We start from the raw sequence: 25,067 nt of genomic DNA, 5'->3' as shown, positions 1-25,067 counted from the left end.
CGGCGCTGGCGCAGCCTGCCTGCGATGGAGACCTTCCCTGTGTGATCTTTATCATTCCCTCGCCCGATATTTCCTCCTGACAGAGGCTTTTCCAGGTGACTGCTCCGCTGATGCCGCCTGGGTAACAGCTGAGCTCTTCGCTCTTAAACGATGGCAAATCGGTCGAGGCTGAGGCTGGCTGCGAGCAGAGCCCTGCAGGGCTGGGGGCCCTGCCTGGCTGGGGGGGTGCACAAGGCACCCCGCTGCCCAGGGCCTCCTGTTTTTGGGGGACCGGACTTGGGGTGTCCCCAACCTCAACGGCAGGAGAGCAAAAAGAGCCCTCGTACCCCGTGGGTGTCCCCGCTTATTTTATGGGGGGAGTCACAGAGCCCGGGGGAAGGGCAGGAGCCCCCCTGCCGTACCCGTGGGTTTGTAGGATGGTCCCAAAAGCCTTTTCCCGTGTCCCCAGCCCCACAGAGGGTGCTTTCAGGGTAGGCACTGGGGAATGGGAGCCAGGGAGGCCTTCCCCTTCCCCTGTGGCCCAGCCTGGGTGCTTTTGGGTGCCCCACAGGGTGACAATGAGCCCTGTGGCATCCCGTAGCGTGACAAACAGCCAGCTTTCAGCCCTAACGGGGGCACGGAGGGGTGGGAGATGTCGGTGCGGGGCAGTGAGAGCCGAGCGAAGGCCGGAGCAATGTACAAATCCCTTTATTTTATTCGTTTGTCAAAGACTAGTTCGAGCAGGATGGTCACAGCATGACTGCGGCGCCCCGAGCCGCCCTCCGCCTCCCTAAAAGGGCCGGGGCGAGCGGCTGGGGGCTGTGGCAGAGGAAGCACGGGGGGGTCAAGGGGGTGGCAGCACGGCAAGGGACAGGCCGGGGCGGTGGCGTGCCCCCCGTCCCCCCCATCGGGGCGCGAGCGGTGGCACCTGGGACGTGCCCGGGCTGCCGCGCCCGGGGTCCCTTCCCAGGCCCCGGGGGGACCCGTGTGTGTCCAGCGCCGGGGAGGGGGGGGGGCAGCCCCCAGCCCCGCGCTGGGTTTATTGCAGCCCGCGGGCACGGGGGCTCTCGGGCGGCCCCCCGGGGACAGCGGGGGGTTTTGGGGGACGGGGGTGGTGGAGGCGTGAGCAGCGGACACGAGGACGCACGGAGCAATGGGGGGCGCACCCTGGCACACGGACACCGATGCGAGAACGGGGGGGTAAAAGGGGAAAGGGGGGGGGGTGAGGGGGCAGCGGGGCCGAGACACGGACGAGCGAGCGGTGTTGGGGGGGACGGCGGGGATGGGACGGGGCAGGGGGGGACGGGGCAGGGGGGGTCCCTGCCCCGCACGCGCCTTTGTACACGGTCGGCGGAGCGCGGCGCCCGCTCCTCCCGGTGCTGAAGTATTGCAGTCTAACTGATATGGCTTTAACTATGGGGCCAGAGATGCGGGGAGAAGGGGAGGGAGAAGGGGGGGGGGTCCCCTCCAACCCCACCCCCCCCCAACCCGATGCTGGGGTGCACCGGGCAGCCCCGGGGGACCCCAGCAGGGAGCGGGGATGGGGGAGCTGCGGGCAGGGCGCCTGGCTTTGTGCTTTGGGCATGGCCCAGGGTGGGGCAGGGCAGGGTGGCAGTGCTGGGGGCGAGGGCAGGCGCATGGAGGCCTGCCCGGGCCCCCCCCCGGGTGGGTGGGAGGGCGGTGGGGGGCAGAGGGGCAGGGCCGGGGGCACGGGGAGCCGCCCCGGGGTCCGGTGGGGCCTGGGGTGCCCCCAGCCTGCCGCGAGGTCACATCAGTGCATTTGGTCCCGGGTCGCCCTGTCCGGCCAGGGAAGCTCCCCTTTGGCACAACGTGGTCGGGGGGGGCCCTGCCTGGCCGGGACGGGGCGGGTGGTCGGGGGAAGGGGGTGGAGGGAGGGCGGGGAGGGGGTGCGGGGACCCCCCCGGGGCCAAGGGAACTGATGGAGGAGTCGGAGGGAGGAGGAGGGCGCCTGTGCCCCAGCACCCCATGGCAGGGTTGGCGGTGCCGTTACTTCTTGAACATATCCTGCAGCGGGCCGGGCAGGTACTTGAGCACGGTGTCCAGGATGCTCTCCTCCTCCTCCTCTTCCTCGTCCCCGCAGCCCGCCGGGATGGCTTTCTTGGGGCGCGTCAGGCTGCCCTCACACGGCTGCTCCAGCGCCGCTTTCTCCTCCGCCTCCTTCTCCTCCTTCTTCTTCAGCCCGTACTGCGGGGACACGGGCCCTGAGCGGGGCGGGGAGGGGGCACTGCCCGCCCTGCGCCCCCTGCCCCTCGCTGCCCATCGGTCCCAGCCCCCGGGGCAGGGAGCCGTGGGGCAGGGAGCCGTGGGGCAGGGAGCCGTGCGCCCACCTTGTCGCGGATCTGCTGCCGGACTTTCTCCCGCTCGGCCTCCATGCGGGCGTGCTTGGCTTTCCGCTCCTCCTCCTGCTGGCGCAGCGCTTCCTGCCTCTCCTCCTCCTTCTTCTGCGCGTCGGGGTCCTTCTCCTCCTCGCCCCCCAGCATCTTCCCCATGTCCTTGGTGGCCCCTGTGCGGGACGAGACCCTCAGCTGTGCGGTACAAGACCCCGGGGCTGGCTACCGGAGCCACGCGGGGCACGGAGCCAGCCTGCAAGGACAACCCGGGGTCCCCTCGTCCCCAGTGCCACCGGAGCCGGCTGCAGACAGGCTCTGGAGGCTGCGGGGACGGGAGCGCCGCGGGCTGCCTGCGCTGCCCTAGTTGAGCGTCAGCCCGGGGAGACGCCTGCAGCTCCTCCGGCGCTGGCACCCAGGGGACCCGCCGGGGAATCCCACCTCGCGGCAGGAGAGCCGGGAATCCCCCGCCAGGCACTGCTGGCGCCGGGAACCCCGGAGGACTCCAGTGGCTGCTGGATCCCCTGCAGTGGCCCTCCCCGACTGCCTGCACCGCGTTCCCAGGGGTGCTGAGCGTGCTGTCACCCCACGGCATCGCCCCCACTCACCGCCCAGCGCTTGCTTCATGACGAAGTCCATGGTGCCGGTGTGTGCGTGTGGCTAGGCCGGTGCCCAGCGCTCATCCACTGCCGTCCGCGCTCGCTGACCAGGGCCACCTGGGCAGGGAGAGAGGGACAGCATTGGGGACACCGAGCATGGGGTCCCCGCTGCCCCAACACCGCGCCAGTCCCTTGGGCTGCAGGGTGCACCCCTGCAGACTCAGCTCCAGAGGGGCTTCCACCGTGGCACTGCGCTCAGTGGGTGGCACGGAACTGGGAGCACCGCAACCCACCGTGCCACCACCGTGCCACCACCGTGTCCCTGTGCACGGCGGGGACAGAGCCAGCCTGGGGAGGACAATGCGCCCCGGTACTGCAATGCCTGTGCTCTGCGGAGGGAAGGAGCCACAGCTGCCGGCAGGTTGTGACTTTTTGGGGTTTGCAGGCGCGTGGCACGCCGTCAGTGCGCCCTGGGCACATCGCAGCGCTGCCCGCGTGTTTGCTCGGGAGGGGTGTTTGCGGGCCGTGTTTACACGCCAGGCACACGCTCTGTGTGTGTGTGTGTACAAATTTGTGGGGCCGGAGGCTGCGCGTGCCCACACGGCGTGGGGGTGTGCAGCCTGTTTGCAAGCTCCGTGCGCGACTTCGGGGCTTTGCAAGCTGTGCGGGCAGGGGCAGGCGGGTGGCGGGTGTGTGCGCGCGCACGGGCTCGCAGGCTGCGCGCCGCCGTGCCACTGAGCGTGTTTGCACGCCGGGGGGGGGCTGCGGGCTGGATTTGGGCGTGCGTGTGTGTGTGTGTGTGCGGGGCCGGGGGCGTGCGGGTGGCTCCGGGGGGTGCGTGCACGGTGCTTTGCAGAGCGAGCTGCGCGTGTGGGGGTGTTGCAGGCTGCTCGTGGGAGGTGCGTGGGGGGGCCAGGCATGCGTGTGTGTGCTCCCCCCGTGTGCCCTGTGCGTGCTGGGGGTGCAGGCAGTGCTGGCACCGTGCATGCGGTTGGTGGTGTGCGTGTGCACCCCGTGGTGCCGCAGCCTCGTGGATCCCCCCCCTCGTTCAGCAGGCGGCGGGGGGGCCCCCACCAACTGGTGCCAAGGAAGTTTGTTGGTCCCTGCACTGGGGAACCCCACAGCACCGGGATGGGGACAGGGACAGGGAAGGGGACGGGGGGGTCTGTTCCACCCGGGGCTCCGCGGTGGTGCCAGCCGCGGGGGGGCTCAGGGGACACCGGAGACGCGGTGATACCGGATGGCGAGGACAGAGGGGGGGGGGGAAGGAAACCGGGGGCGCCCGGGACAGCGGGACCACGGAGCGGGGTGCACGGACACCGCAGAGGAGGGGGGAAACCCGAAAGGGGGGGGGTCACAGGCAGGGACACGGGGCCAGCCCCCACGGGAGGACACAGCGGGCATGCAGGCACCACCGGGAGGAGGTGGGGGGGGGTGACACGGCGGGGGGACGCGACGGACGCGGGACGGGGCCACGGGGAGGGGATGGCAGCGGTGGCGCGGGGACCCTCGGGGGGGTGCCCTCCCCCTCCCCAACCCTTCCCCTCCCCGGGGGCTGCGGCGCGGGGCCCTCCCGGTGCCGCCCGGTGCCGCAGCGGCGGCGCTGTCCGTTCAGCACCGTTCAGCACTCACCGGCTCCGCCGCGGCTCTCGGCTGCCGCCGCCCCGCCCCGCCCCGCCCCGATCCCGCCCCCCCCCCCACTCCCCGGACACGCCTGGATCCCCCCCCCCTCAAAGCACCGGGAGCCACCCCCAGCTCCGCTCCGCTCCCCGCCGGCACCGGGCAGTGCGGGTGTGCGCCTAGGGGGTGGCACGGGAGGGGGCCGGGACCCCCCCCCTAAACACACAGACACCGGGACCCCCCCGGGGAATGTTGCTGGGACCGTGCAGTGCCGCCCCGCTGCTCCCCCCCCCCGCTGCAATGATTCAATGATTCACCTCCGCCGCAATGAACGGCCCGAGCGAGGCGGTGGCGGGGGGCTGACTCCCCCCCGGACACCCCGAGCGGCACCAATTTGTCACCCTGCCCCTCATTCATCGCCCTGACCACAATTCATCCCCCTGACCCCCAACCCATGCTTGTGCCCCCCACCCTGATCCATCCCCCTGACCTCCAGCCCGTGCTTGTCCCCGGGACTCCTCGGTCCCTGGGGATCAGAGCCCCCCACGAGCCCCCACGAGCCTCCGGCCAGGCCTCGGTAACTCTGTGGCTCTCCAGGAGCAGCCGCGCTTAATTGCAGAGGCGCAGAGCGGCTGTGGGAGCTATTAAAGTCCCCGATAAATCACCGCAGCCACGCGGAGCCCCCAGCTCAGAATTTTTGGCGCTGACACCCAGGGGGAGACCACGGCGGGCAAGGGGTGCCCGGACACGAGGTGCTGGGGACACGAGGTGGCTTTGGGGTGCTGGGGACACGCGGTGGCCTCAGGGTGCTGGGGACATGCAGTGGCTTTGGGGTGCTGGGGACACGCGGTGGCCTCGCAGCCCCAACGCCCACGTGGCTGCAGTGGAGCTCGGGGTGCGGAGGCGCTGGGCTGGGTGCGCACCCCGTGCCCCACCGGCGCCTGTGAACGAATCCAGCCCTGCGCGGGTAGAGACCAGGCGAGCTCTTTGCAAATCAGATTAGCAGAGCTCCGAGCACGGCTTTGGGGCTATCTGGTGGTTGCTGGCGAGGCCCCGGAGCCGCAGCCCTGCGGGGATGCTCGCGGCTCCATCCCACAGCCCCGCACCTCTGTGGGGCATGCGGCACCGATGGAGCCACGCGGGCGCACGCAGCACCACGACGCGTGGCTGCGGGGGCAGACGGCTCTCAGCACGGAGATAACACACAGAGGACGCGTTCCTCCTGCTCCCCCCCTGCTCACCGCACCCCAAAACACCCCCCCGAGCCCAGCACGCTCCTCCGCCAGCCCCAAGCCCTCCGCCTCCTCCCACCCCGACCGACAACTCAATTTTCCACCTCCATGCAAAAATTCCTCCTGCCCCAGCACCCGCTGCGGGATGGGCATGGGGGCGGTGGGACAGGCTCACATTTGGCCTGTCCGTCTGTCTGTCCGTCTGTCCACCCGTCCGTCCGTCCCGCAGCAGCCCCGCTCCGGGCGCTGACGTCAGCACTCCCGGCAGCCGGGCGGTGGGCGGGCGGCACCGCTCCTATTGTATTAAAAATAATACAGCGGAGCACAAATTCATTACAGATAAGTGTGACAGCCAGGAGGAATTAACGAGCCCGTCTCTCAGCGCCTGACAAACGCCTCCTTTTGTTCCTGGGATGGGTCCTGGAGTCTTTCAATCTTTGGAGACGCCTCGGCTCATTAAGCGCATCCTCCCCCAGTAGCTCCCAGCGTGCCCAAGGACTGGTCCCAGTAGGAGCTCTGGCCATGCCAGCGGGGCCAATCCTTCATGCAGCGGGGCTCGGTGGTGCATGGGCTGCCCGGGGAGCTGTCCCCGAGCGTGGGACCCCAGGCAGGGTGTTGATGGCAGGGGGAGGTGGGCGAAGCAGCACGAGGCTCCCGGCAGCCGCGGCCAACCGCCCCGGCGCTCCAGCTGCCAGCAGCGCACCCGCAGCCAGCAGGCACCCAGCTCTGCCCCGCGGAGATGGTTGCAGGATGCTGGTGGCACTGGGAGCTGCTGGTGGGTTTGGGGAGGCCCTTGGGTGCAGCTGGTCCCTGGCATTGTGCTGGGTGAGCTGCCCGGTGGGTTTTTGCTGCTGGCTGGGGGGAGAAGGAAGGGAAGGGCTGGGGAGGGAAGGGGGAGCAGCGCCGTGGCCAGATGGAGGAGGAAGCTCCCGGTGCTGCCAAGTCCTGCGCCTCACCGCTCTCCTGTGCTGCTGGGGAACGGGCACGGGGCTGGCTGCTGCTGCATCAGCCACCATATGGGGTCAGCAATGCCCCGGCATCGTCCCCAGGCCCTGCAGCTGCACGGGGACCCTGCAAGGTCACAGCATCCGCGGGCACTCCCAGGGCTCCTGGGCACAGCCGAGGTGCCTGAATGCCTGCACCCATCCTGCTGCACCGCCACCAACCCGGCCTGCTGCAACCCCTCGGCAGCACAGGGCAGTTATTTTATTTATTCCCCCCCCCTCATCTCTGCAGAAAATAATTGTTGGCCCTCCTCATCGCACCAAGGGATTAAAAGTGGTTAACTCCATTTCCAGAGGCTTTGTTACGTCGGTTTTCCCTCGGCTGCTGCACAAGGCGATTTCCACAGTGCCACTTAGGCAGCTTTTATCAGGTTGTCTTCTGGAGGTAATTGGGTTTTTCAGGAGCCTGTTTAAAATTCGTAACCCGGCCTCTTAAACAAAACAAAAACAGCAGCGGGGAGAAGGGGAAGAGGCAGCACAAAACAGGCAGCAGCTGCAGCTCTGAAGAGCAGCCCTGGCCCCCTTGGGGCTGGCACCGGGCAGTGACGGGGACAGGGACAGGGACAGGGATGGGGACAGGGATGGGGACAGGGATGGGAGCAGCCACCCAAGTCCTGCAGAATCAGCTCAGAGCCGACCCTCCTGAGCAAGGTCAGGGCACGCAGAGGGCAGGGACAGCCCCTGCCACCCGCTGTCCTTCCCGCGGTGACACCGTGCACGTGCCAGGGGGGACCCGGGCTCACCGCCACGCTCGGGGCCAGCACCGCAGCTTTCCCTGCTCCCTGCCCCACCAGCACAGCCCCGCCAGCACCAGCACCGCAGCCCCGACTGCGCCCCTACAACAACCCCTCCGCAGTTGCTCTTGCCAAGGGGCTGGCCCCAAGCGTTGGGCTCCTGCCTGCCCGTGGGGTGGGGGTGCACGGGGTGCCCCCAGCCCGTCCGTGGCAGTGGTTTGGGTGCTGGCGGCTCCGTGCCGTGGCAGATGGGTGGCGGGGCCGGGTGGTGGCACCGCACGCAATTAGGGCCACGTGTGCCCCCCCCGGGTGTTGGCAGGAGCTGTGCGTACACCGTGCCTGCAGGGCTGCCTGTGTGCCTGCTCGTGCCAGCTGGGGTGGCTGCACACGAAGGAGCTGGGGGGCAAGGAGGGGACCGAGCCCGCTGCCTCCAGCCTTTCCCGGCACAGCTGGGAAAAAACAAAAAACAAAAAAACACAAAACAAAAAACACAGGAAGGTGCTGGAGAGGGGGAGAAGTGCTCCCACTGCAGCCCCCACAATGCGCACGGGGCTGAATTTCCCCCTGGGGCAGGGACCCAGCTCCAGCCACAGCCAAGAGCCTGCTCTGCGCCCTGCGGTGGGGAGCTCAGCTCGCCCAGCCCTCCCCACAGCTGGTGGCCCCACGGAGCCCCGAGGTGGCCACGTCCCCACGGCTCTTCCAGCACCACACGGCACACGACCCCGCTGCGGCCACCCTGTGAGCACCGGGGCTGCCGGATCGACCCTCTGGGCCGCAGGCTGCAGCAGCAGCTCCTGGTCCCCGTGGCTGTCGGGAGCAGCGTGCGGCCGGTGCCTCTGTGCCGTGCATTATTAAGCAGAGGCACTGCAGCCCCTCGCTGTTTATCCTGCCTGGGCTGCGCGGGAAGCGGGCTGGGGGAGCAGCGGCCGCTCTCTGCAGTCCCTGGTGGAAGGTTTGGGGCTTGCTGCGGGTTCGCCCAGCGCCTTTGTGACCCCCGGGGTTATTCCCCCAGCCCCTTCCCACCTCCAGCAGGATGAATTCCCTCTATAAAGCCCCCGTGCCTTCGGCCTGGGTGCTTTCATGCAGCTTTCCCCAGCCCAGGCAGCAGGTACCCGGTGCGTTTACATCCCAAACACCGTACGGAAAGGCACCCTCGCACCGAGTCCCCCCCATCAATATTTATGGCAGGCACGCACACCCGCACAGCTCTGCAGGGGCCGGCGCGGAGCAGAGCTGGGCACAGCGCACCCGGCACCACGCGGGCAGCCAACAAAAGCCCCCCCCGAGCCCCCACGGTGCCTCCCCAGCACTCCCTGCCCCGACAGCCCCAGCGATCACCTTTGAGGAAGGAGCCAGCCTGTGCACGTCCCCATTTCCATCCCTTTGCCCTGGCAGGGGACATCGAGGGGCAGTGATGGTGGAGGTGGCTGAGGCAGGGTGGAGAGCAGATGCCTGGGCCCCCCCCCAACCCCTCTCAGCCCCTCTCCTGGGCTCTGTGCTGGGATGGGAGAACCTACAAAGGAGGGTGAGCACCTTCCTCCCTGGGGGGCAGCCCCACAGAGGGCAGGTTTGGGAGCTGAGAGCCACCAAGGAGGGTCACAGTGCCGGGGACACCCCGTCCTCCGCTGGCAGCAGATGGTGGCACAGCGGGGGGCTCAGCAGCGGGGGGGGGACATCTGGGTGTCAGGGCTCCAGCCAAGCTGCGGCTCGGTGGGAGTGGGATGAGCCTGGATCAGGGCACGGGGAAGGTGAGACCCCCGTGCTGGGGGGCAGCTCGGGGTGGGGGGGGAGAAAATGAAGCCGCCCCCAGCCCGCCTGCGCTCGGGGTTTCCACTGCAGTGTGACGCTGGCTGGGCACGGCGCCGCTCCAAGAGCTGCTGGGGCTCTGGCCAGAAAATCATTCTTGGCTGCTTCCAGCGGGGTTTGGCTCCTACCTTGCCCATCTGGGGGCTTTCAGAGGAAAAAAAAAAAAAAAGGGAGAAAAAAAAAAAAAGGAAAAAAAAATCCCCATTCCCCACACCACCTCCACGATCACCGTCACCTGCCGGGGTCCCAAGGCAGGACCGTGCCTCGTGTCCACCCCAGAGCTGCTGCCCCCCCCGGGGGGTCTCATGTGGATGCCCGCGGTGCTGAGCCCCCAGCGGGGCCGTGCTGCCTACCTTGGTGCGTGCAGCGCCGGGCGTCCGTGGGCTTCAGCACCTAACGCAGCGCGGAGGGGGCCTCGCGGGGGCGGGTGGGCATCGCAGGGAGAGCGGGGCCTGCGGGAGACACCACGGCAGGAGGATCAGCGCTGGAGGGGGCACCCCACACAGCACGGGACACCCCACACAGCACAGGACCAAGTGAGTGTGGCCACCGAGCCAGCTGGGGCACGGGTATGAGGGCTGGTGGTGGGCTCCTTCATCCCCCAGAGGAGGAGGAGGAGGATGGAGCTGCTGTCTTCATCCACAGGCGATGGAGAGCGCAGCCCACTGCCTGGTTTTTGGACCCCCCCCAACCCCTCGCACCCTGAGCTCTGAGGACCAAAGGAGGAGCCCAATGGGGACACGGGTGGGCAGCAGCCAGCAGGAGGTGGCAGCCCCTGGGGGGTTTTGCCCCTCCTGGAGCCAGGACACCAGCACCACTGCTGGCTGAGGGCTCCTGGCCGAGGGCTCCGCTCTCTCCGCAGGCACCCGGCAGTTTGGCTGCCTGCATGAATTATTTAGCGGGCTCTCGCTCTTTGAGGGTTTTAAAATTTCGCATTAACTCCGCATTCCTTGGCTTCCAGATGATGAATTTCTGCTTTGGAGAAGGTAACGGCCAGTTAAAACAAGCAGGCAAACCAAAGCCCTTAACAAAGGCTGCAGGCTGAGGACGCCGTTCCCTCCTCGGGCTCCCAACTTGGGCTGAACTTCGGGAAGCTTCTGCCTGGGATTTTTCCTTCTCCCTACCCCAAATGCCCTTGAGATGCCCCTGGCGGGCTGGGGAGGCTCAGGGGATGCTCCCAGGGGATGCTGCGTGGGACGGGGCCGTGCAGACACCCGGGCACCCTGCTGCTGGCAGTGTGTCGGGGTGGCACCGTGCCCTGTCCCCACGGAGCAGCTGGTGCCACCCCGGCGCCTGTTGGGCACAGCGTGGGCTGCGTGATTTAGGGAGCAGGTTCCTGGGGAAGTCAGGTATTTATCCTAACGCAGAGCCAGCTCCTTTCCTGTGCCCTGGGGAATTTCCAGGGCAAATTGTATATAAACGCCCAGGGGAGCCAGGGGAAAACACACTCAGATGGTGACACCAGGGGACGGGGGGCTGCCGGGGATAACGCCTGCCTTTTATTTAAAAAGAGATTAAACACCCTCCTGCACTGGGGAGCAGGGAAGCGGGTCCCAGCCCCAGGGGTAGGGGACACCCCGAGCCCCCAGGCGCAGCACTGGGTTTGGGGACAGGGTACCGTGCGGGCATCCAGCCCCTGCACCCTGCTGGGACCCCCGTGGAGACCCCCGAAATGCGGCTGCTTCCCCGGGAAACGCGGTGCCGAGAGCTCAGCCTGGAAAGGGCTCGGCGGCAGCGTGAAGGTGACCTTTGCTGGGGACAGGCGCTGCCTCCTGCGGGATGTGGGAAGGTTCGGAGCGGGGTAGGACGGGCTGCAGGGCCACCCTGGGGCTGGGGGCTGGGGGCGGCTGGGTTTTCAGGCAGCTCAGCACCTGGGAGAGGAGCTGAGCCAGGACAGGATCAGCCCCTGCTGTGCCGGCCACGTCCTGGGGTGTAAATCAGCTGCTGGCCTTTGCCGAAACCCCACAGCGTGCTCAGACCGGGGGAACTCCCTGCGTGGAGACCCGAGGAGGTGCAGAGGGTCCTGGGGGGCTGCGCCAGTCGGGTCCCTGCAGGGCGCTGCTTTTCTGGGCCAGAGCAGCGCGGGGTTGCTTTGTTTATGTATTTATTTATTTATGTCCTGCCTTTGCAACCGGCAGAGCCTGCCAGGAGCGCAGAGCTGCCTCTCACCTGGGCGGCTCACGGGGAGAACTGCAGCAGCTCTGTCCGTCTGTCTGCCTGTCCGTCCAGACACCGACCTCAGCCAAAGGCAGAGGAAGGGGAGAGCAGAGCGGGGGCACCCGGCGGGTGCTGGTGGGGCTGCTTTTACCCAGCCGAGGGTCTGCCCACAGGGCAGAGTCCCCAGCCCCTCTGCTTGGCACCTCCAGCTCTCAGCACCCCGTGTGCAGAGCTCAGCTCCTCCAGCTGCCGCGGTGTCTGAGGCACCCGGGGGTGGGCTGGGGATGGGAAGGAGTGGGAGTGTGGGGTGGGAAATGCGGGGACGCATCTCAAAGCGTTTCTTCTGTGTCAGGAGATGCTCTGGTGACCTGCTCGGGGCTGGCAGCAGCTTTGTGGCCAGGCACTGGGTGCTGGGGAGAGGCACAGAGCCTCTGCGCTCGGGGGAAATATCGTCAGGGCAGCAGCACCCGAACTGCCTGCCACAGGGGGCTGAGAAATCGCAGGTGTCACATTGTGCCCTGCCCCTGAGCCACCCTGCGTGCCTCAACCCCAAACCTTCAGCCTTAAAAACCTCACTGCTTCCTGCACATCTGTCCCTGGGCCGGGGCAGGCTCGGGTCCTACTTGCCGGGCTGAGATGAAAAATGATCCTGGGCGTTCGTGCAGCAGCACGGGTAGGGTGACACGGGTAGGGTGACACGGGCAGGGTGACACGGGCAGGGTGACAGAGGCTCCTGGGGACCGACGGGGAGACCGGGGCCGGGTGGCACAGCTCGGAGAGCCCAGGTCGGGCACGAGGTCTGGGCCTCCGTGGAGCCAGGAGAGGCAGAGGGGAAAGCTCGTGGGACGAGCAGCAGGAGCGCTGAGGCGAGAGCAGCCCGCAGGAGCACAGCTTGTTTACCCGGGCTGAGCAGGCCTGATTGCTCTCTATAAATACACCCGGCGAGTAAACACCGGGGAGGGAGAGGGCTCGGTTAAACTCGGGGATAATGCCGGCGGAGGAACAAACGGGAAGATCTGCCCAGGAGGCTGTGGGCAGGAGGAGCTCGTGTGGTCCCGTGCCCGCACAGCCTCGGGGACAGCGGGGTCCCCGTGGTGGGGCCGGTGCCACGTTGGCTGCCACCAGCTGGGGTAGGTGGGTGCCCAGCGGTGGGATTGGAGCGGGGCCACGCTCCTGTGAACCCGACCTCTGCTGGGATTTGGTGCTAAAATGGTGATGGGGAACTCGGCGCACGGCTCCCGAGGAGCAGCAGCGGGCCTGGCGGGCTGCGCCTGGCAGCAGGAGGCTGCGGAGAGCCGGGGATGAGCCAAGGTGCGAACCGCAACCGTCCTCCGGGTGCTGCGAGGTGTTAATAGCTCTGCCTGCTTGGGGTCATCTCAGCACTAATGTTAGCGCGCGAGAAGCGATCGAAGAAACAAACGCTCAGCCCACGGCCAAGGGAGACTTCGAGACATTTTCCTGGGCCGGATTGCCCCGGCAGAGCTCTCTCCGGTGTCCGTAGGCTGGCAGCGAAGCCCTGAGCCACGAGCCCTGTCCGGAGCAAAAGCACCAGCCCTGCTTTGCTGCTCCCACTCCCTGCGCCGCCTGCCTGGGGGCAGCGGCCACCCGGTCACGCTCCTGCCATGCGGGTGGCACTGCCACCGCGTGCTGCCAGGCCCGGGTCCCTGCAGCCACCTGCCCTGCGTGCCACAGCCCCGGGGACACAGCAGGGGGACAGGGATGGAGCCTGGGGGTGCTGGGGCGCAGGAGGGGTGCTGCGGTGGGGAAAGGGGCCGGATGGCACCCCGGGGAGCGGAGCTGCCGTGCAGCAGGGGTGGCCCACAAGGGGCTGAGCCTCCCCGGGAGGGATTTGGGGATGGGGAGGTGTAGGGAGAGCCCAGCAGGGCACCGGGAGCTGCCCCCGGGGGACAAGCAGAGGGTGGCAGGGGGTGCGGGTCACCTCTCCGTGCCCGCAGGGACACATCCCCGTGCGCCACATCCCCGTGTGATGATGGGGAGGGGGGGACACACGGACACACAGCCCTTCCCCGGCCCCCCCGCCCGACCTGCGGGGCGGAGGGCAGGGAGAGGATGGGCTGCAGAAGTGGGGGCAGCCGGGGAAGAGGTGATGGTGATGCTGGGGGGGGGGGGGGGGGGACCCCGCCGAGCGCTGCCTCCCGCAGCCGCAGCGCGCCCCGCAGCCCGCATGCCGCAGCCCGCAGCCCCGCGGCCGCCGCCCCGTTACATAAGCCGGCGGCCCCGGGAGGCTCGGCGGGCCGGTCCCCGGCCCCATCCCCATCCCCATCTCCATCCCCATCCCCGTTCTCCACCCCCCCCCCTCTCCATCCCCACACCTCCGCCCATCCCCGGGCTCTGCGGCACGGCGGGGCCCGCCCCCGGCTGCCGGTGCCCGGTGCCCGGTGCCGGCCCCGCACCCACCTGGCTCGGCTCGGCTCGGTGCGGCTCCGGTGCGCCCGGTCCGCCCCCGGCGCAGGGAAGGAGCCGCCGCCGGAAGGGAGGCGGGAGCCGGAGCGGTCCGGGGGGGGGCTCCCGTTGCTGGCTCCCCCTCCGCCGCTCGGCCTCCCGGGCGGGGCCGGCTCCGTGCCCGCCCCCGGCCCGCCCCGCGCCCCCGCCGGTGCCGAGTCCCCTGCGGTACCCGGCGCTGAGTGCGTGTCCCCCCCCGCCGTGCCCAAGCATCGCCCCCGCTGCGCATCCCTCCCTGCGTCCCCGCTCCCTGCAGTGCCCCCAGTAGACCCCCCCGGTACCTGGACGCGACCCCGGTACCCCCAGTTCTTGGCCACCCCGGTTCCTGCCCATCCTTCCCGAGATGTCGCCCCCCCCGCAGGAATCCCCCCCCCAGTATCCATCCCATCAGCAGGGCCCTGCACTTCTCTCCCCCCGGCTCAGCCATTCCCCCTCCCGTGGGGTTGGAGCCGGTCTCTGGCTGTGGGGCTGTGCAGGTGCCACCCGGAGACGTGGGGTCCTCTGAGCATGGGGGTGCCGGGTGCCTCCCCCCGGTGTGCAAAGAGCTGGGGGGGCTCCAAAAAACAAGGCTGGGGAGGTGAAGTGGTCTGAGCAAGGGGAGCAGGGCGAGTGGAGGGGCAGGGGACAGGGACTTTTTGTCCCTTTTTTTGCTCTTTGTCCCTGCAATAGGTCTGCCCCTCAGTGTTGCTGATCCTCTGAAAAAGGGGTTCCTGCCTCTCCATCCTGGCCCCTTCCAGGGGGTTCAGAATGGAGCTGCTTTAACACCCCACAGCCCCGAGGCAGTGCGATGCTCGTGTTTCCCTCCCCAGCGTGTCCCTCGTCCCCTTGGCACGGTGTCAGGGGGTCTTAGGGGGTGTCAGGCCAGCCAGGAGCCCCCCATGGGGTCCGCCAGCCCCGCTGCCTTGCGTGCCGCTCGTCACATCACCCGTGGCTCGTGGCGCCGCTGCTGCCCAGCACGCAGGGCTGCTGCGGGATGGAGCAGCTGATGAATAAATCAATCCCCCCCGGTGCTGAGGCTGCAAAACGCGGCTGCAAACAGCCGAGCAGCGCTGGGGCCGCGGGCCCGATGGCTGGGGAGGAGCGGCTGAGGGTGTCCCCCCCCCCGCCCTGCGCAGCCGCCGCATCTCGCGCAGCCCGCGGCCGAGTGGGCAGCTCTGATTGCCTCCCCCCATGTTTTATTTATCTACGTGCTCGATAGGCAGGCTCGTGCGCTCCGTCCCACATTCCTCCCCGATGCTCCTGCCTGCAGACGGGAGCAGCAGTCAGAATAAGGACTGGGTGGCAGCGTTTGGGGACACCGATTCCCCTCTGCCTGCCCGCTGCGGGCTCTGGTGACCCGCTGCTGTCACCCTGCCACGTGGCCGCCACTCAGCTGCCACCTCCGTGCCGAGGAGCTCGTGTCCCTCCCTGCAAGCAGAAGCACAGCGCCGTGCCTCTGACCTTTCCCCAGCACTTTGAAGGCTCAGCCAGGCTCTCGCTGTTTCCCCTGCGCTTTGCCAAGAGCGGCCGTGTCCCGTGGCCTGGGCTGACGTGAGCCACGGGAGGAGGCTGCTGTGACACCTCCCTGCAAGAACCGTGGCCGTGCTCGCTGCCGGTGGCCCTGTCGCTGCCGGTGGCCCTGCCGTGGCCCCGGCTCGCCTCCCTCCATCGCCTCCAGCTGCCTGTGCCGGAGGAGAGGGAGCCGCAGGGTGCGCTGCTGCTGCCTCGCTGCTAATAAATAAGCCCCAGTAATGAGTTGGGCTCAGGCGGATGGGCAGGTAGGGCAATAATCCCCCGATTAAGTGGACGAGGCAGGCAGTTAAGTGCAGAAAAACCACAAATAAATAATAATCAGAATAATTTAGGAGCAGGGAGGAGCTGGTGGCTGGGTCCCTTAGCCTTTCCCCGGGGCGGCAGGCAGGGCCAGGAGCACTCTGGGAAGTGTAGTCCTGCCTTCTCTGCCCACATCCTCCCCTGGCAGGACGGAAATCTCAGCTTTTCACCCCATTCCTCCCATTGGGCCAAGGCTGGGTGCCCTGCGGGTGGCGGGGCAGCTGGCCTTGAGGCTGGTGAGTGGGCTGGAAACCTCGCTGCCACCTCTGTGCGTGGGGACGAGAAGGGACCCACGGGGAGCTGGGGCAGGGGCTGAGCTCCCGAGGGTGGGCTGCCCACCGGGTCCCTTGGCAGAGGGTCCCTGGGGCTGTCTCTGTGCCACCAGGGTGGGAAGCTGTGGCCATGGGATGGCTGCTTTGCTCGCTTGACCCTACCATGCCCGAGTGCGCATCGCTGCTCTCTTCCTTCTCAGGATAGAAACATGGGCATGGGGAGCCCGGGGGGGCTGCACGGTGGGGGCTGCACCCTGCATGGCTGTGCTGGGTGCTGCCAGGGTTTGGGCTTTGTCCCTACACCCCAGGCAGATGCAGAACCCCTAGCAAGCCCAGCACCTCTCCAGTGCTATTGATCGTGGCCATGCGAGCCTTGCTGCTGAACTCGCAGGGCGATCAATAGTCGTTTTTCTCCCCAGTCTTCACCCTGCTAAGGGGAGCCGCTGGTTTTGCCATTCCTCCTAGCAGGAAAAGCCATCCAGGTGCTGTCCGGGGGGGCTCCCGCTTTGCCATGATCTATACCAGACCATCAGCTCCAAAACTGCACGCTGGAGCCTGGCAGTCAGGCGCTGGGGGGCTGGTGGCTCTCCCGTGGCCGTGGGGACAGCGATGCGGGGCCAACACCGATCCCTGGCAGGGGATGTGGCTCCTTCCCGCAGCAGGCAGCTGGGCTCCGGGGCAGCTGCAGCCACTCCTAAGCAAACACTTTGGAGCAAAGTGCAGGAAACGTGCTCCTGCGGCGGGGGGGTCACCTTGGTGGCAGCGTTGGTGCTGTGCAGGCAGTGCAGGGGGTGCTCAGCTCCCCGGCTGGACGCGGGAGGGGACAGCCCTCGGTGCTGCCCTGCGCGCTGGTGATGCGCTGTGATGGATTTTTTCCTGTGCTGGCAGCAAGGGGGGACTCAAGGCAGGCGTAATAATCCCCGCGTGAAGTGTAAGAAAAGAAGCTGTTTAAGTATTATCTCCTGAGGCCGGCGAGCGCGCAGCCGGGCCCTTATCAGGAGAGGGAAGGCAGATAAAGCAGCCCTGCCCGTCAGGCAGATGAGCTCGGCGCGGTCGCACGGCACCAAACCTGGTGGGAGAAGGTGCTGGGGAGAAGGTGGCCGCATGTTTTGGGGTTTGGGAGAGCCGAGCCTGGCCCCACAGCACTGGGACCCTCTGGTGTTAACTGTTTTCGGCAGGTGGGTGCGGAGATGCTGCCCTTTACGGCAGGCTGCAGAAGATCGATGTGTTTGCGAAGCCAAACTTGAGAGTTTTTGCCCTGAAACAGCGCGGGCACCTGCTCTGAATGCTAAGCAGCTCCTTGGGAGCCGGTTCCCTGGCACAAAGGGGAATAAACGGGGTGGGTGCAGAGTGCTCAGCCCCAGCCCTCGGCCTGGGGACCACTCTCGGGGGGTCACAGCAGAGAGGGGAATGAGCAGAACCCCCCCGAGGTGTCAGGCCCTTGGCATCCTCATCCCCAGGGGATGCAGCAGGGACCTTTTTCTGTGGGTGGCTGCTGCCGGTGGGACGGTGAGGGAACACGTGCCAGCAGCAGCACAAGGTGTCCCTGTCCCCTCCGTACCACCAGCACCTGCGTGCGGCCAGGCACGGGGACGTGCCTTGAGGGCAGAAGTCGCCGAGGCCGATCCCAGCTCCTCGGGAAGCTCCGTAATCTCATTCCAGGAGCAAATCACATTCCCCGCAGCCAAGGACATGGTAGATTTTAATAAAAATGGTAATTCCCAGCAGACTGAGCCCGGAGCGGGGAGAGCAGTTGTTGCTTCCCCTCGCTGCTGCCAGGGGAGCGTGGCACTGATGGGGGAGGCCGGGTGCTGGTGGGTGGCAGCGGGGCAGAGACGATCCTGCCCCTGCAGAGCCAGGATTTTGGTGTTATCCAGCAGGGTTTGGCCTCTGCTCTCGCCTGCCCGCGCCCTGCCCCGCCGCTCACCCCAGCAGCCCGGCCCCGAAAGCCAGAGCTGTTTGTTTGCGGTTTCCTAGGAGAGAAATCACATTAAAAAAAATTAATTACACACCTGAAAACAAAATCTGGCTGCTCAAGTGCACATCAGGGATAAATGGTGTGCTCCAAATTAGACAATTTACAGCTTGGGTAAGTAATGAAGAAACCCATCCTGGCGTGAAGGCGGAGGGGGAGAGTGACCTTGGGGGGTGCTCGGGGCTTCCCCCTGGCCCCCCCGGCCCCCAGCCCCTGCATCTCTTTGGCCCCACTTTGCAACTCCTTGTGGGGGAGTCCGGCAGGGATTTGGGGAGAGTTTTAGCTTTTTTCGAGCAATGAGCTCCCTCAGAAGCAGGTCTCAGCCCAGGGCCCCTGTAGGGATGGCAGGGACGGGGAATGGCCCCGGAGAAGGGGACAGATGGAGGGAAGGGACCCCCGGCACGGATGGGCCCCCCCGTGGCCCCCCGGCCCCCCCGGCCCATGCTGGCCCCTGCAGTCCTTCGCCGCGCGGTGCGTGGGAGGGCTGGCAAGGCGCTGCCGAGGAGCGGGCAGCTCTCCAAGCTTTCCGGCGAGAAGAAAATCATTTCTTTGCCTTATTTTTTCCCCGTACGGCGTCCCAGCACATCCTGCGAGCGCAGGGATTTAAAGGGGCTGAGCCCTGGTGCCGCCGGCCCTGGGTTAGGGGCAGAGGGAAGGTTTGGCGTGGCTGGATCCGTGCTGTGGAGCTGAGCTGGGCTTCGTGCACGGGCTGGTGGCTGCACCTGCATCCCGGCTTGCCCACAGAGGACCAACCATGGGGCTGTCATCTGAGCAGCACCCACCAGAGGTATAGGACACCCTATAACATCGTGCTGTCCCACGAGGGCTTCCTGGTGCTGTGCAGGACCTCCCAAAACTCCCCAGGCTGCCAAAACGTGCCTGAGCTGGGGGCACCGGGCTCCCCTCCCCGCTCAGCTCCCACCTCTGCTGGGGGCACCGGGGTGGTCCTGGGGGTCCCAGATCAGCACGAGCAAAGCAAACACCCCGCGTTACTCCACTCTGCCCGTGGCAGGAGCCCTGCAGCCCCCCCAAAAAGCTGCAGAGCCTCCCCTTCCCGACGCGGGAGGGAAACTCCCTCCACCTGCGGCAGCGCTCCTTCGGTGTGTGCCGCCGCGGCGCAGTGCAGCGCCGTTATCTCCAGTGCCTGGGAGCGGGGAGCAGATTAATATTCATCACCAGGGAGCGGAGCATATGGAATATGAATAATGCTAATTGTGCCTGTATAGATTTAGCGTAAGAAGCTCCCATGCATTAAGGAGGGAAGGAATTAGTCCTTCTCCAAAGCGTTGCAGGCTCATTAGCGGGGAGGGAACGCCTGGCTGCGCGCAGGTTTCAGGAGGGGGATGAGGGTGAAACTTCTGTCCTGTGCCTGAGAGTGGAAGAGGCTCAGACAGGGGGGTCTGGGGATGCTTGGTGGGCACACGCACCCCCTGCCTCTGCCTGAGCACTCAGAGCCCAAGTGATGAAGCAAACTCGGTCCATGCGGGTACGGAAGAGCAAGGAGGAGCCGCCTGCAGATGTTGCCACCTGCAGATGCCACCACCAGGACCCCCCGAGCCTGGTGTGGGCTCACAGGTGCCCAGGGCTGTCCTGGGGTCGTGGGCTGTGTCCCACAGCTGGCAGACGTGTTGGGCACCCCTGGTGGCTGCCCCAGCCCCTAAGCAGAGCTCGGCACGGCCGCAGGGAGGTGGCACGCAGCCGTGCCCGGCGTGCAGGCACGTAAAGCACAGCTAACGAGGCGCTGGGGGCGAGGGGACTTCGTGCCTTATCCATCCATCCCGCTCGCCTGCCAGGGACAGTGCTTTGTGCCCTGATTTAATCGAATCAGCTCCTGCAGCCCGGCGGCTTTAATAAGGTCAGGAGGAGAAGGCTCGCTGGGGTGGCTCAGTGCAGGAGGCAGCGGGCTGGGGGCTGCGGGGACGGGGCCAGGAGAGCGTGTCCCCTCCTTGTGGGGTCATCTCGGCCTCAGGGGACACTGAGACTCCCCTGTGCCTTGGATGTCCTGCTGGACACGGAGCAGGGGTGAGGGACGATCACTTCATGCTTCTCCCCCGGCTTTCCTGGGCTGCCACTTCCAACCTTCTCAGGCCTGACCGCCGGCATCCTCCTCCCTTCCCCTCAGCATCACTGGGAACGTGGGATTCCTCTTCCTGCACTTTGATCTCTCCAATTTTTAGCTCATTCTCGCTGCCTTATAGGCACTAATCCCTCTGCAGGCATTGGAGAGAATCCACCTACACTTCATGCAGCAATCGCTTAAGTCTTATTGTGTAAATAAAATCTCAAACACCAAATCCCTAATCCTGGGGTGGCTGAGCCTCCGATACCCATTCCCAGGGGTCCTGCCCGACGGAGGGTGGAAGAGGAGGAAGACCACTGCCGTGCTCACTTGCATCCCCGACCTCGGCCCGGATCAAACACCCATGGATGCTTTTAACCTTGGGCTTCTCCTTTTCTCCCCGTCGGTCCACGGCGGCAAGCCCCGGCCCCCTCCCCGCTCCGCCGCATTTCTTGAGCTTAGGGGATCAGCCCGGGTGACATTTGGAGGCCGGATATTTCAAATGCAAATTTCCCCCTCGACAGAGAGTGGAATTTGCTCCCTCTTATGAAGGGAACCTCGGGGGAGAGCTCGGCGCCGCGGCCGGCCCGTGCTGAATGTCAAACCCAGCTTTTGGGGGGGGGGAGAGAAATCACTGCCTCCCCCTCCAGCCGCCTCCCCCCACCTTGGTCCCAGCGCTCCTGGGCAAACACTTGTGAGATAATCGTCATCGCCACCGCCGTGAGGAGGCGGCCGAATTTCCCCCAGCCACAGCTGGAGAGCGGCGAGGTAAGAGCGTGGGGTCGGCAGGGAAACCGGCAGCTTTTCTGGGCGGCAGGCGGGGAGGGGGACACCGCGGCTGCCGTCCCTCCAATCCCACACCCGATGGTTTCTTCCTCGGCGATTGGGGTGCTGCTGATATATTATTGTCTCTCTCTCTCTCTCTCTCTCTCTCTCTCTCTCTCTCTCTCTCTCTCCCAGCTCTGAAATTAAAGCTTTCACCACTTTTTCTCGCTGCAGAGGAACAAATGTGTGTCTGGGAGAGAGATTTACACTTTGCTTTCCCTTTTGGAAGCGGAGCGTGATTTTCCAGCGACTGCAGGCACGGGGCCTGTCCTGACGCATCGAGGGAGGCTGGGGCCCTTTGGTGTGGCCGTGTTTGAAAAACACCCCAAAATAGGCGAATCAGAGTATTACTGGGAAAAAAAAACAATGTATTTTTTTTTCTTTCTGCCAAGCCCATCCAGAATGCAACCAAAACCAAAAAACAGCACATCTGGTTTTGGGGCTGGGAGGGTTTGGGGAGGCACAAGAAGCACAAAGCGGCCTGGGAGAGGGGCAGCCCTGGTGGGGAGAGCCCTGGGGGTGTCCGTGGGGGGGCTCAGCAGCTCTGGGGCTGTGCACAGGCAAAAGGCAGCCAGCACAACAAGCAGCAGGGGCTGCAGCAGGCTCGCCTGCCCCTTGCTTCCCCAGAAACAGTTGAGCCAAGGGGGAGAATGACAAGGAGGAGAAGTTCAGCTGCCTCTGTGCACCCAGGAGCTTTTCCCAAGCTCTTGCACCGCTGGCAGAGGGCAGGCGGAGGGCCCCCTGCAAACAAAGATGCACCAAGGAATATCTGGAGCCTCGTAAATATATGCTGAGAGAGGAGGAAAAGGGATTTGAATTTCAACTTTGATGCATAATGTGCTTTCTGTAGAAAAAAAAAAAAAAAAAAAACAACAACAAAAAAAAACAGCCTTGTTGGCAGGGAGCGGGCAGCTTCCCACTAAATCTCCTGGAGGAGCGCATTGCCAGTTGCAGAGATAAAACCTCAATGAAACGCTGTCAGCTTCCCCACGGCTCAGCCAACCTCACCTCTCCTCCGCACGCATGGGATGGGGATGCCGGCTGTGCACCTGCAGCCCTGCTGCCCCCCATTTTTGGGGGGGTGAGGGGGATGCTTGGCCCTGCACAGCCGGGGGCAGCGATGCCCGATGAGGGCACAGGCACCCGGAGCGCTGCAGGACAGCCCCTGCAGTGGCTGGTGGCTCTGCTCAAGCACTTGGCTGCCTCTCGCTGCATTTTTGGAGGCGAGCAGGGGCTTGGGGCAGGATCCATGAGCTGATTCCACGTCCTGGCCAGCTCGGTGCTGCTGCCTCCTTCCCCTGCTCGGTCCCCAGGCAGGGCAGGGGCGCCTGCTGAGTTCGCAGGGGTATAAATAATGATTTATTTATGTCTCTATTTATGTAAGGCTTATAAATTGGAATGTTTTCTAGGCTCGGGGTTTGCAGACGTAAGCATCACTCGCGGTCTCATCCCTGCCTGCCCCTCGCTCCCTGGACGTGCCCCGGGGGCTCCTTCGGCTCGGGCTCCTGCCCGCCCTGTCTGAGCCGAGCGCCAAGAGATGCTGGCAGGGCTCTGAGGGGAAACCAGCCCGTTAATTAAGAGCTTAATTACCCAATAACGAACGGTGGACTTAGCTCAACCTTGAAACAGGCCGAGCAAGCGAGGCAGGCACAGAGCCCTTGGGGGAGGGAGGGCGGAGGGGGGCCAAGGGGACGCTCTGCTTGTGGAGCTATTCGCAGATCTATAAATGGAGAGAACAAAACCCCGCAGCTCCGTCGGTATGCCTGTCCCCATTGTCCCCGGGGTGTCCCCACATGCCCTTGCTGCCATCCTCCACATGAGTCCCATTCTCCTGCTCACGGATGGCCCCGTGCTGGCTCCTTGGGGCAGGGGGCTGCTGCCTGGCCAGGGTTGTGGGGGTTTGTGGGGGCTGTGGGGTCCCCAGTCCTACTAAAACCACATGGTGACCATGGCAGTGGGATGGGGGCCATGCATGGAGCCCAGGAATGAGTACAAATGACCCAAATATAGGTCAGAACGTGGTGCCAGCAGGAGAAACGTGGGCTGGGGACCATTTGTCCCTCTGCAGTGTGATGTATCCCGGGGAAAGGGAGCCCTGCGCGCTGGGCACTGCTGCTGCCATGGAGGGAGGGGACTTTGTGAGCTGGAAGGAGAGGAGGATTTCTTTGGCTTGGCTTGTTTTGCTGCAGAAAGGCAGTTTCAGCTCCGAGGGTAGGGGAAATGAAACAGAAAAATGCCTCCCATTAAGCAAAAAGGATCGAGAGCCCTGCATAATAGTGCTGTCTGCAGGGGCTTCTCGCTTGGGATTTGCATCCAGCCCGGCCTCGCGCCAGCGCCTGGAGGGAGCCGTGGCACAGAGGACACACGTGCTGCTGCAGGACACCTGCCCTAGGGTGGGGGGACGGCCACAGATGTCACCCACCCCACGGCCATGGGCAGTACTTTCGTGTCACTCTGCCCTGCTGGGACCAGCCCCGGGCAGCGCACGGCTGCAGGCATTCCTCGGGGATGCTCCATCCTCCTCCTTCCCTGTCAGTTTTGCTAAAAGCCCAGGGAGAAGTGGATGAGGCGGGGGGAGAAGAAGAATGTTCACCCCAGAGAAATTAATCCACCCTCTGAGAAATTAATTACCAGCGTTGCATTTAATCAGCATCAATCCTGCGTGCCTCGGGCCAAACGGCGTCGTGACACCAGCCCTGGGGTGCGCAGGGCCTGAGCCAAGGGTGGGCTTTTGGGGGATGCTCCGGGTGATGGGGGGGCTTTGGGGGCTGCTGGCACCGCTGCCCTTTGAGGGTGGGCGATGCCCTGCGTGGGGACACGTTTCTGTCCTGCTTGTGCCCTCTAGTGGCTTTGTCCCCTCTGAGGTCCCACGGCCACATGCCCAGTGCCACGGCCACCCTCCTACGGCCACAGACACCCTCCTAGGGCCACGGCCACCCTCCTGGGGTCACGGAGCCGAGGTGGCCGGGCTCAGCCTGTCCCCGTGCCACTAGCACAGCCACCAGTGGCATTCACACCCAGTAGGGAAATGCCAGGAGAAAACAGCTCGGGTCAGCACGGGGGGTCCCCAGTGGTCCTCTCCTTCCCCATCGCTTTCAGGCTGGAAGGGAGGAGTTCTCCTCGGTTTCAAGGTGTTTGGGTTTAGAAGTGTCATTTTTGACACTTTGGGGATGGACCCCAGAGCCCTTCTGGAGGCTCGAGACCCCAGAGCCAAAACTGCTGGGTGAGTGACTCCTAAATGCATTTTATTGAAGAAAACCAAACCTTGGGATTTCTAAAACAAAGTTTCTCATTCTTCTGGCTGCTTGGGGCTGTTTGCCACCTTTCCATCTCCTCTGTGCTTAATCACGTGGCAGCCTGAGAAAATGCCAACACACTTTTTTTTTTCTTATTCTACTGATGTTTCTCTTTTATCTGAAAGAAATAAAAGTGCTCCTTTGCCTCCGGCCCGCGGCAGCCTCTGCTTCTCAGTGGCACTGTGGGGAGGGGGATGCTGCAGAGCCCTGCAGCAGCTCCTGCCCCCCCCTGTGCTTCCCCCTCCTCACGACTCCTCTCTGTGAGGTTTGGCCCCTGCCCAGGGTGATGGAAAGCACAGGGTGGGAGCAGGGCGAGGGTGGGCTCCTGCGTCCCCATGGGGACAAGGGGGTGGGGGTGTCCCCATGCACTTGGCTAGCAGGGCAATAGTTCTTATCTGAGAAAGCAGGTGTTGTTTAGCAGCTTCCTAAGCCTTTTCTCCCAGAACTGCTGCTTGTAGAGAGAATTTAATCCCCCTTTTTTTTTCACCTGTGTAGGGGAGAACAAAACCATATGCCACCTGGAGAAGTTTTCTGATGCTGCGCCCTTAGGGCACCAGGGCTGGGATGAGCTGGCACCAGTAAAGCCACGGCAGTGGATGGGACTGGACGGGAAATGGATGCAGGGACCAGGAGCATCGGCCTCACCCTGCTCGTGCTGGCACAGCCCTAGCTCATCCCCACGGCATCGGGCTGGTCCGTGCACCGAGCGGTGCCAGGCACTGGGGCGGCAGCAGCGCAGCCACTGCCACAGGTGTTCTGCGTTTTGGATTCCTCCCCCCTCCAGCCTTGTTAGTACTGAAATTAAAAAGTGTTTGCGAATCGGTGGCTGTTCTCCAGGACCCTAATTAGCAAATCTCTTCATCCCCCCAGGGCCGCAATCTAATAA

At 65.3% G+C, this 25,067-nt stretch overlaps 1 protein-coding gene across 2 annotated transcripts; it reads right to left on the bottom strand.

Moving 5' to 3' along the window:
• Positions 1 to 671: 671 nt before the first annotated feature.
• CPLX2 (complexin 2) lies at positions 672 to 14,002 on the bottom strand. 2 transcript variants are annotated; one of them, XM_084536097.1, is made up of 5 exons: positions 13,898 to 14,002; positions 9,676 to 9,774; positions 2,936 to 3,043; positions 2,328 to 2,503; positions 672 to 2,184 (listed from the first exon to the last, which is right to left on the bottom strand). In XM_084536097.1, exons 3-5 carry the CDS (start codon positions 2,964 to 2,966, stop codon positions 1,987 to 1,989), a joined length of 405 nt encoding a protein of 134 aa, XP_084392223.1. In that variant the 5' UTR covers positions 2,967 to 3,043; positions 9,676 to 9,774; positions 13,898 to 14,002; the 3' UTR covers positions 672 to 1,986. The 2 variants fall into 2 exon arrangements, with proteins under 2 accessions (XP_084392223.1, XP_084392224.1); XM_084536098.1 differs by lacking the exons at positions 9,676 to 9,774; positions 13,898 to 14,002 and adding an exon at positions 4,559 to 4,581.
• Positions 14,003 to 25,067: the final 11,065 nt, after the last annotated feature.

Source organism: Aythya ferina (genome assembly GCF_964211825.1).
Source record: "Aythya ferina genome assembly, chromosome: 14".
In the NCBI taxonomy this organism is placed as follows: domain Eukaryota; kingdom Metazoa; phylum Chordata; class Aves; order Anseriformes; family Anatidae; genus Aythya; species Aythya ferina.
Note: the sequence above shows the minus strand (reverse complement) of the source record. Positions and strands in the feature narration are given on the sequence as shown.

What these genes read in the sequence shown, in the direction of transcription:
- CPLX2 (XM_084536097.1), bottom strand. Translation starts at nt 2,966, where the DNA reads ATGGACTTCGTCATGAAGCAAGCGCTGGGCG. An exon ending in CATGAAGCAAGCGCTGGGCG is followed by an intron (nt 2,504 to 2,935) that starts GTGAGTGGGGGC and finishes CGTCCCGCACAG; the next exon opens with GGGCCACCAAGGACATGGGG. An exon ending in GGCAGCAGATCCGCGACAAG is followed by an intron (nt 2,185 to 2,327) that starts GTGGGCGCACGG and finishes GTGTCCCCGCAG; the next exon opens with TACGGGCTGAAGAAGAAGGA.